The sequence below is a fragment of the Podarcis cretensis genome (genome assembly GCF_951804945.1).
Source record: "Podarcis cretensis genome assembly, chromosome: 14".
Taxonomy (NCBI): domain Eukaryota; kingdom Metazoa; phylum Chordata; class Lepidosauria; order Squamata; family Lacertidae; genus Podarcis; species Podarcis cretensis.
Window position 1 is genome coordinate 23,145,639 of NC_137183.1, and position 10,390 is coordinate 23,156,028.

The 10,390-nt window shown below is 44.2% G+C and overlaps 1 protein-coding gene across 7 annotated transcripts in view; it reads right to left on the reverse strand.

Annotated features, from left to right (window-relative positions):
- Window positions 1–10,353, reverse strand: part of LRRC28 (leucine rich repeat containing 28) — a 53,989-nt gene extending 43,636 nt beyond the window's left edge. For 2 of the 7 annotated variants that reach the window (XM_079954362.1, XM_079954359.1), the window contains exons 1-3: window positions 10,217–10,352; window positions 7,488–7,711; window positions 2,795–2,835 (exon numbers count right to left, since the gene is read on the reverse strand). In XM_079954362.1, the coding sequence (XP_079810488.1) occupies window positions 2,795–2,835; window positions 7,488–7,679 (233 nt within the window). In that variant the 5' untranslated portion in view covers window positions 7,680–7,711; window positions 10,217–10,352. Of the gene's footprint in view, window positions 1–2,794; window positions 2,836–7,487; window positions 7,712–10,002; window positions 10,160–10,216 lie in introns of those variants that run through there. The other 5 variants (XM_079954364.1, XM_079954363.1, XM_079954361.1 and 2 more) reach the window with 4 other exon arrangements.
- Window positions 10,354–10,390: the final 37 nt, after the last annotated feature.

Sequence of the window (10,390 nt, forward strand, 5' to 3'; positions counted from 1 at the left end):
TATTTGATGATCCAAAATCTGTGAGCCTACCATAAAGCAATGCAAATTATAGCTATAGCAAGGAGTTTCATCCTGCTGACAACTAGTGTGCCCCTTTTTTCATTGCTGCTCCTCAGTTAGGTTTTACGATCTGATACACATTAGTAAGATTACTATTATTATGATTCATCCTGCACGCAGATCCCAACCTTTTACTATCCAGCAAAAGACACAGGAAAAAGGGTTAGGGGGCATGACATAATTAAGACAAGAATATTTAATGTGTATTAAACAAGCTCTCTCTGGTTTTCAGAGCTTCTAAAATTACCCTCCCTCCAAACCTTAATTTCAGGCAGGATTTTCTTATGGCCTCATCAGATAATCTTTTTTAAGTGCCTGGTGGCAAAACACGAAGCATATCACAAAAGCTGTACTTCAGCTTCATTATGAAATAGAATTCACCTCAGACAAGATGAGGCAAGATTAGTTCTTGAGTAAGCTACAGGCCATAGTGACCTGTAAGGCCTATTAGTTGCAGTGCAAATGCACAAACCAGGAAGGTGCAGCTTTCCAGGGGCAAGAAGAAAAAGCTCAAGTTTAGACTACACTCCTTGGTTATCTATGCCATGTGACCCAAAACATCTTTAGTTCTACACATGCCCGTGACAGCACAGAGGACATAAAATGTGACCCGATACAGTCCTGGATACAATCACAATTCCAAACTGGCTATTTAAATTTGCAAAGGTACATTTTCATGTTGCCATGCTTACTGGAATTGCTGCCAGGAAGCTGCAGCTGAAGGAATTCTTCATCAGCTAATGGTCGCATCACTGTAGGATGCTTCTTGTGTTGTATTTGTTCATAAATTGATTTTGGAGACATTGCTGAAAGGAGGTATATAAATTCCCCACTTTAAGGCTTTAGGCAATTTAAGGCTTTTCAGTCACAAAATAGCTGTGGTGCATCAATAAAACTGCTATCATATTTGCAAAGCTAAGTAGGATCCAGTATAGTTTCTAATTGGACGGAGGACCATGTGTTGAGATTTCTGTATTGTAAGGAGTTGGACTCATTGACCCCCAGGGTCCCTTCCACCCTACAAGTCTATGATTCTATAACAGTTTACATATGAAATGTGCAATGGGGTTGACTATATTAGGAATACACGTGGTGTTTACTAGTCTCTTCTGCCCCCTGGCAGTTGATGTTATAATCCAGGTTTTAGGCTCCTTCCTTGAGAGGTAAGAGGCAGAAGGAGCTGTAGCTGGACTGTGGGATTGGCTGTTGGGTAAAGATGACAATCCAAAGAAGCAAACAGTCCAAGGAGATATAGAGCCTTGCAGTAAGAAACATTCACTATTTTCAAAATGTAAACTCATCAATGGCTGATAATTTAATGGAACCACCAAGTACAAAGGTGGCATGCCTATGAGTATTAGGCGCTAGCAACCGATAACAGATGTTTCTCCTAGATCACAGGTCAGCAAACTTTTTCAGCAGGGGGCCGGTCCACCGTCCCTCAGACCTTGTGGGGGGGGGGGGGAATGGAGAAATTCCTATGCCCCACAAATAACCCAGAGATGCATTTTAAATAAAAGGACACATTCTACTCATGTAAAAACATGCTGATTCCCGGACTGTCCGTGGGCCAAATTTAGAACGCGACTGGGCCAGATCCAGCCCCCAAGCCTTAGTTTGCCTACCCATGTCCTAGATGCATTAGCCAAGCCAGAGTTGGAAGCAGAATACTGGATGAGATTAACTTTAGTCCAATATAGAAAGATAATCGACGTTCTTAGCCATTGCAAGCAGCACTCCTATTTGTGAACATACCCCTCTCTCCTACTCCAAAACATATTACAAATTTGCACTTGGAACTCCCTGGCTATTGAGATTAGGCAGGTGCCTTTGCTGGACTCTTTTTGCCACCCGCTTAAGACGTTTTTGTTTAGGCAAGCCTATCCAGACATGCAGAAGAAGAAGAAGAGGAGTTTGGATTTGATATCCCGCCTTTCACTCCCTTTAAGGAGTCTCAAAGCGGCTAACATTCTCCTTTCCCTTCCTCCCCCACAACAAACACTCTGTGAGGTGAGTGGGGCTGAGAGACTTCAAAGAAGTGTGACTGGCTCAAGGTCACCCAGCAGCTGCATGTGGAGGAGCGGAGACGCGAACCCGGTTCCCCAGATTACGAGACTACCGCTCTTAACCACTACACCACACTGTAGTTTACATGTAGCTTACAGTTCATTTTAATTCCCCTCTGAATGTTTTTAATACCTGTTTTTAATTGTCTTTTATTGGTAATATTAATGTTTTATCATTTTTTGTAAGTGACCTAGGGTTTCATTACAATCAATTAATTTTGTCAAATAGAACAAAACAAAAAATAAAAAATATTGCATTCCAGTAGATTTTACAAAAGCAATAGTCAAAAATTAGTGTTCATTCTGGATACTTTTAACAAAAGAATGGGATTTAAATTCTACATTTATTATATTTCTATGAAAAGATAGACTTTTTCAGTTCTCTGAGCAAACAAACTAGGAGCTACAGCCTGAATGCAGAAATCTTTGGCATGGTGGTCCCTCCAAGCTGTCCCTTGAACCACTATCTTGAAGCATATGAAGAGACAGCACATGAGTGAAATTAGGTCATAGAAAGGCACTAGGACAAAACAGACTAGCTCTTTAACAAACCAGATTGTTCCAAAATGAATTGTAAGATATTTACCTATATAACTTCAGCACCCTACATTCAAGAAACTCATTAAACTAAAGGGCAGAATATAAGGAACAAGACACCACACACTCACAGTTCCACAAGGTTTGGAAGCTTCTGGGCAAGGTTTTCCGGCTAAAAAAGAAAATTGTGAAGTTTTTGTTTAGTTTTTAAAGAAAGACTTGATATCTAACTGGCAAACCAGTTTGCCAAATTCAAGATGGAACTAACATGAGGCTCTGAGTGTCAGAAATCCAAAACAGGGAACAACTGTTTTATGTGGCCCACCACCCCATCTGGCACTGATAATGAAACCTGGCTTAGAGCCTAGACTTGGATGACAGTGACTGTTGTCACTGGAAAGATGAAAGAATTTCAACATGCCAAGAAGGCCTGAAGATATCAAAACACAGAGGGTGGAGCTAGCTTCCAAATTGGGCTCTAGAAGAACAGCAGACACCTTCTACACTAATCAATCATTGTGCCAAAATATTAACAAGTGTGATTAGCATCTTCCAACTTCAACATGTACTGATAATGCAGATAAACTCACATAGCATATACATTCTTTAGCATGTAATAACTTAGAAATGCCCACTGAATATTCAGGTGACTTTACAATAGCCTAAGGCAGAGTCCTATTAGCTACTCTAATATTAAGTCAGTATGCCAATATTTTTCAATTACTATAATGCATTCTCCAGACAGCCAGATGTCTTCTAAATATGGAGATCTTCTAAAGCAACATTTTATAAGAGATCATGTTACAGCAGCCATGTCATGCAATTTCCACATGAAGTGCATGATGTTAGTTTTGTCTTACACAACTCTGCAGGGGTCCTATTTCACAAACAGATTGCCAGTGTATTACTGGCAGTCAGATATTTTCTTTACTGTGGTGCTGAAGCTTGATTCCAGGATATTTTGAAGGTCTTGAAAGCTCACTTTCACTGAGAAAGGCAGCACGTCCAATATGTGTGCCTCTCATGCCCCAATTTATACATGACAGTTTGTGGCTTTTTCCTACGTAGTGGTTTTCAAGCAAGAAAAAGGTCAGACTTGAAGTGGCTCTACATTATACCAAATTTAGCTTTTATGCTCAACTAGGGTAGGACTGCCCATTTCAACACTCAGATTGCCATCCTTCCTTTGGCCAGCATTTCCCTGCTGTTTTCAAACACAGCATATGCAGTATAGTTCTTAGCCAGAAGCAGTCTCATAATTCTTCTGCTTGTTTTCCATGCCATGCTGCAAAAATCTTGAGTTGTGGTTTCCACCTACTGGGGAATTAACGCTAAAACACACTGATTTCCTTCCTAAGCAATTTTGGTAGCCTTAGCAGCACCTGGTGTCCTTGTTATTAGGTTCCATTTTTTAAACATACATTCATAAATAGATAAATACAATCATGTAAGTGTAGAAGATAAAACAAAAACTAGTTCAGTTACTTTACCAGCACTTGTATAAATTGTATAAGCAACCAAGTCTGAATAAATTCTAATGAACTCTTTAATGTGTTCACCAGCCTAATAAACAATATTCACTAGCTATTCTAAGAAACCTAAGAATCTTGCCTATTTATTCCTACAATGCTTCAGGATGTCCCTGGTTAATATTTCACCTCTTCCATGAACATAGTTGTCAGAGGCTCAGGAGCAGAAGCACAGGGAAGAGGGGAGATGGAGAGCGAAGGGGAAGAATCTGAGGGCAGCGTAGGAGAAGATGACAGTGGCCCGAGAGATTCCATGAGCCTCTCCAGCGAATCGGAAGATTCACAGAAGGGGGCGTCGGTGGCCAGGGCAAGGGGGGTCCCAAGGGGGACACTCCAGAAGCAAGGGGCCAGCGGGGACTCCCAGAGCAGCAGTTGGAGATCAGGACCAGCTTCCCCACCTGAGCATAGTGGGGGGGAAGAGTCCCAGGTATCGGGGGTAGCGTCTCCCCCAGCAGGGAGAGAAGAGGAGTCAGGGCTGACCACGCCTCCATCGGAGAGTCAGGCAACGGAGGGGAGGTCAGGTCCAGCTAGCATCCCGGAAGAGGTTAGCAGCCCAGGCAGTGCCGGCCAGATCGTTAGCTAAGAAGAAGCTCGGACACAAGCAGCTAGGGCCTTACCAAGTCGAGGCATAGATCAATCCAGTAGCCTTCCGGTTGACACTCCCGGAGGGCTCCAGAATGCATCCGGTCTTTCATAGATCAGTGCTCACACCCTACAAGGCACCCCACAGGTTTCAGGCGCCAGGGACCGCACCAGGCCCGCTCAGCGAGGCGCCCACGAAGGGGGGGTCACCGAGAGCAGAGCCACTCAACGAGGTCACAGAGATTTTAGACTCGAGATGGGGGGAAGAGGGGGTTGAATATCTCCTCGCCAGGGAAGGTACCCCGGCCAGCGCCAACAGGTGGGTACCGTACTATGCCGTGGAGGAGCACTACCTCAAAGACGGGTTTCATGCACTCTTCCCGCACAGACCCATGCCAGCAGATTATTTCGATGAATATCTTTTCACACCCACACTCTCAGCCAGCACGTTCCAGGGGTTCTCACCAGCTGAGGAAACGGCGCCAGAGACTACCTCCCCAGAGGGATCAATCTCAGGGTTTGGCACAGACCGCTCTTATTGGTGGGAAGATCAACCGGAAGTGGGGTGGAGCAGGGAACTGCCGGGAGGGCCCTTGCACGCAACGTCACCCGAGGCAACAGGGGGAGAGGGGGACATGGACGTGTTGGGGGAGGATCCTGGGTTCGAGCACACCTGCAGAGAAATGGAAGCAGAGGAGATCGACGTCGACGAGCCCGTCACGGACTGGCAGGAGCCAGCCGGCTGGCTGCACACCAGGGGAGATGAACTGTATCCTGCACTCACCCTCACAACACTGGAGCACCCGGAACCCACACCAGAAGAGGGAGAGGGGGGAAGGGGGGGCTTTGAGGGGGGGATGGATGTCAGGGGCTCAGGAGCAGAAGCACAGGGAAGAGGGGAGATGGAGAGCGAAGGGGAAGAATCTGAGGGCAGCGTAGGAGAAGATGACAGTGGCCCGAGAGATTCCATGAGCCTCTCCAGCGAATCGGAAGATTCACAGAAGGGGGCGCCAGTGGCCAGGGCAAGGGGGGTCCCAAGGGGGACACTCCAGAAGCAAGGGGCCAGCGGGGACTCCCAGAGCAGTAGTTGGAGATCAGGACCAGCTTCCCCACCTGAGCATAGTGGGGGGGAAGAGTCCCAGGTATCGGGGGTAGCGTCTCCCCCAGCAGGGAGAGAAGAGGAGTCAGGGCTGACCACGCCTCCATCGGAGAGTCAGGCAACGGAGGGGAGATCAGGTCCAGCTAGCATCCCGGAAGAGGGAAGCAGTGACAGAAGCAGTGTAACGGTCAGGAGGAAGGTCACTGGGTTGGCGCGAGAGCCAAGTTCAAAAGTACAGGCGCGCAGGGCAGCAGAGAACGAGGATTGGGAACCGGGTCCTAAAGCCCGCCGGAGACAGGGGAGGAGTCAGGGGACTCAGCGTCAGAAGAGTCCAGAAAGGGGAATGCCCCAGCGGACAGGAGGACCCAGAGGAGAAGAGAGCAGAGGAAGAGGTGGAGCAGGGCTAGAATCTTAAACTGGTGTCAGGGGGGAGGAGATTCAGACGGAACTTCGGCGGTCTAGGGTTTAAGACTTAGAGCTGCGCGCTACGGCTTTGGAATGGAAACTGAACTTCAATAAAGACTTTTGTATATAACGATGACCTGGCGTTGGTCCTCTGTGAGCTGGGACCTTGGGCAGCTCTGACAATAGTAGTTATCCTTATGTAGATAACAATCTGCCATACAAGAATAACAGTGTTGAAACCAACAAAAACCTTACATTCGTAGTACAATTTCTGCTCCTGCAACAGAACTTCCCCTTCCTTTCCTAATCTTGCAACTTCACCCAATATGGAGGGTTTGGGAAATTTGCAATCTGATTAGGGACATATGATGAAGTGGAGGGAGTAGAGGTTCAGTTCATTGGATTCAACCCATAATTTACAAGGCTGTTGTAATAATTAACAAAAAATAACTCCCTATGAGCTGGGGAGAAGGAAAGCACCCCACAGCAAAAAGAAATAAAATATGCTGGCAGAAATATACATTTTTTTAAATTCCAGGCTCTTCTTTTTAACTTTTCAAAAAGAAAATTTGGCATGCTTCCCAAAGTTTTTCCTCTTTTAAATGTTTTCCAACACATCATATTGACTGGTATGAAGAAGCACCAGAAACATAGGAATAAACTGAAATGTCGGGGTTTTTTTATACCCCATATGCTTTTCATGCATACAAGATGAAAACTGTAGGAATTAAGTAGCTGAAATTTGATGACTTGGTTACTACTGTGCAAGTGAGAAGTCCTAGAAGAATTTAGTTATATCTGCAGTGAAAAACATACAGTGTAGGATTGTGCCCCAGCACTGGCCAAAATGATTAAGAGCACCTGGTAAAAATGGCAGCATTCTCTGAGTGTAGGATCTCCCACCCAGGGGACATTTAAGAATGTCAGCTTCTACCTAGTCTGAAGTGGTCTGGTCCATACATAGGCCTCCAACCACTTCAGTGAGAGCATGGCAAGGGCAATACAGAAAACATTTCCTTATTCCAACGTCAGGTCCCTAATGTGTTATTGGCCAAGTGCAAATACTGTCGCCCATATCAATGAATGGCTATCATTTACATACGGTACAGTATATTGAAAAAATTAAGGTACACTCAAGGACAATGTCCTCCACATAGACCCTAAGCATCAACAAATATTTTGCTAGTTGTACATTTTAAAAAGTCATACCAAGGTAGTCAATGAATTTCTTTTCATATAGAGTCTCTCCAAGTATTGCAGTCCTTCATCCTTCAGCAATTCTAAAGGGAAGTGATGGAGATTTCGGTAATTTAAGAATAAGTTCTTGTGCTTTTCTAGCTTTGCCTCCAATATTGTTTTACAGAGTTCTGATGCCATGACAGGTTTTGTCCCAGCCACCATGTTAGAACTCTATACATCGCAGAAGTTCATTTCTAAAAGGGAAAGCAAAAGACAAGTAGTGTTTTAATAAGGCTCTTACTTGGTTTTCCCATAGCACTATTTTTCTGAAACATGCTTGTTTATTTTAAACATTCCTACATCCCTCTGTATTTCAAAAGACAGGTAACAAAAGTAGAAACCAAATAAATATGAAATCGAAGGAATTGGGGGGGACGGACAAAATACAGCACTAAGATCTTAAATCTAAAGCCATGTATATCTATCTACCTTTAGGAAAAACAGATATCTGACTAGTTAGCAAGAAGCACTTTTCAATCAATGAACTATTAGTATTTGACATCAACATAAATGCTTTTGCCTAGGAAAGTAATGAATGGCTGGAAACAGACAAGACTTTTTGAATATTCCTGAAGTTGGTTTAGAGGATGCACTCTCATTATGTGTACCTAAACAAGGCACACTTAATTGGTTTCACTGTTGCCTCTGGGCAAATAAGTTGTGCAGATTTTCCAATACTATTCAAAAGCCTGTTTATTAGCAGAGAAAGTGGGGTAAGCATACACATCATGAACAATAATTTCCTTCAGTTCTTTCAAGACAGGTAAAAGCTGTCTTCAGACTATATTATACCACACAAGCAAAAAAGCTAATACAAGTAGAGTTATGGCACAGGAGATTTTATATTAAGGCTTCAAACTCCCAAAATATATTTATCTGAATGATCTTGTGCATTTCAGGAGTACTAGGATTTAAATCAGTCAAAAAACCAGCATGGACTCCTTTTCCTAAGACAGATATGGAGAACTTCTACAGATGGCAGCCCTAACTGCAAGACTCTCCTAAATCAGAAGGAATAGCAGGAGGGAAAGGGTCTGAAGGGTACCAAGGAACATCACTGCATAACAAGGAAGAAGAAATGGTGATAAGACTGGCTGAAGCCTTTCTGTCAATCTAGACAATGTTTCTTCTTGATAAATTCTGGGGCATTTATTTATTTGCAGATATCAATGCAAGCCCAAAACAACTCAAAAAGGGAAGCTTGCATGGTAGGCAACCTCTGAATAGTGCCTATCATCTATAGTTGAGCGAACCCCATTACTAGGCTAGGCTAGGCCCCACTCCAGGCAGAGGAAAAACGTCTACATGAAAGTCACAAGATGAATGCATATGTGTGTCACACTTTGCATATGTGGCATGACACTAACACTGGTCACAGCTTCTGTTCCAACCTATATGCAGCCAGAGATGCATCTGCCTGTTCACTAATAAAGGGCACACTTTGTGTATATATGTATAGGATTCAATTCTCTGCATCTTCAGGTGATGTCAGTCAAGAGTAAAGTGGAATAGCTAACTGCTGCCCTCCAGATGTTGTGAACTACAGCTTCCATCTTCTCTGACTACTGGAGATGCTGGCTGAAGACAGTTCAAAGTACAAAATATCTGTAGGACTTGGCACAATGGTGGCTATCCTTGCTGTATACAAGGATCCTGAAGCAGAAGGACAAACCTTCAGACATAATATAAAGCAGCTTCCTTTTTTTCCATGACATGTGGAAATCCCACCTGAGGACTATCATAAGATATTCATAAACCAGGAAATAACACTGGACATAATTCAAGCAGAAGGAGTACATTTCACCCTACTAGGATACTCTACCATTGGTCTGAAGGTGGCCATATTTGAACAAAGAAGTTTCAGAAGGCAGCTTCAGTGTGAATCTGAAGAACTACAATTATTCAGGAAGTTCAACTCTATTCATTTTTGTCTGCAGAGTCAATAGTTTCCTTTCCTCCTTCCCACTATAAATATTAACTCAGCATTGCTAAGGTGATTATTTTTGCCAATCAATAATGCTGTAAAAGTCGTCATGCTTATTCTGCATAAATTCTAGCTTGGGTCCAATTGTCTCTACCTGCACCGCTTGCATATAACTTCTCTCTGAAATTTATAGTTCTTCCGCCCCCCCACACGCAGCTGCCAACCAAGGATTTAACATTTAACACATCTACTGAAGTGGACTTCTGCCCACAAACGCTTATGCCACAATAAGATGTCACAAGACTTCTTCCCATTTTTTAATGTAACATAATAACACGCCAGCCCCTCTGGAAATATTAGGGTTTCCATTTTTATTTGCTGCAAGCCGCCGCGACATGTCCCGATAAGAAGCGAATTAATAATAATAATAATAATAATAATAATAATAATAATAATATTTTTCGAGGGGCGGGGGGCTGAGGGAGAAAACACAATAATGAGAATGAAGGGGAGCCTGGAAGGAAGGAAAGGGAGCTTATGTCCTAAATGCGGTTTAATCACCGTCAAAGAGAGACCGTTGTTGGGGGACGGGGATGGGTGGCTAGGTGGGAAGAAAGCCCATAATTCCCCCTCACACGTCTCCATGGCAACAACGCCTTTGTCCCGACAGCGGGAGGCAGAGAAGGGAGAAGCAAAAGCCGTCTCTTCTTCACTCCTCACTTCGCTGGATATGCCGCTGGGAAAGGGAGGGCAGCGAGGGGGCGTCGCAACTCACCTGCGTTTCTAAGCTGAGGGGGGGCCAAAATAGGAAGCGCCCTCACTCAGCACAACACGGGGAGAGAAGGGGCGGGGCAGAACACCAACTAACATCAACATCCGGTTAGCGAACGGGAGGAGCGGGGGAAAGAAGAGTGAGTGGGGGGAGAACGCTGATTGGAAGCTGGAAGGG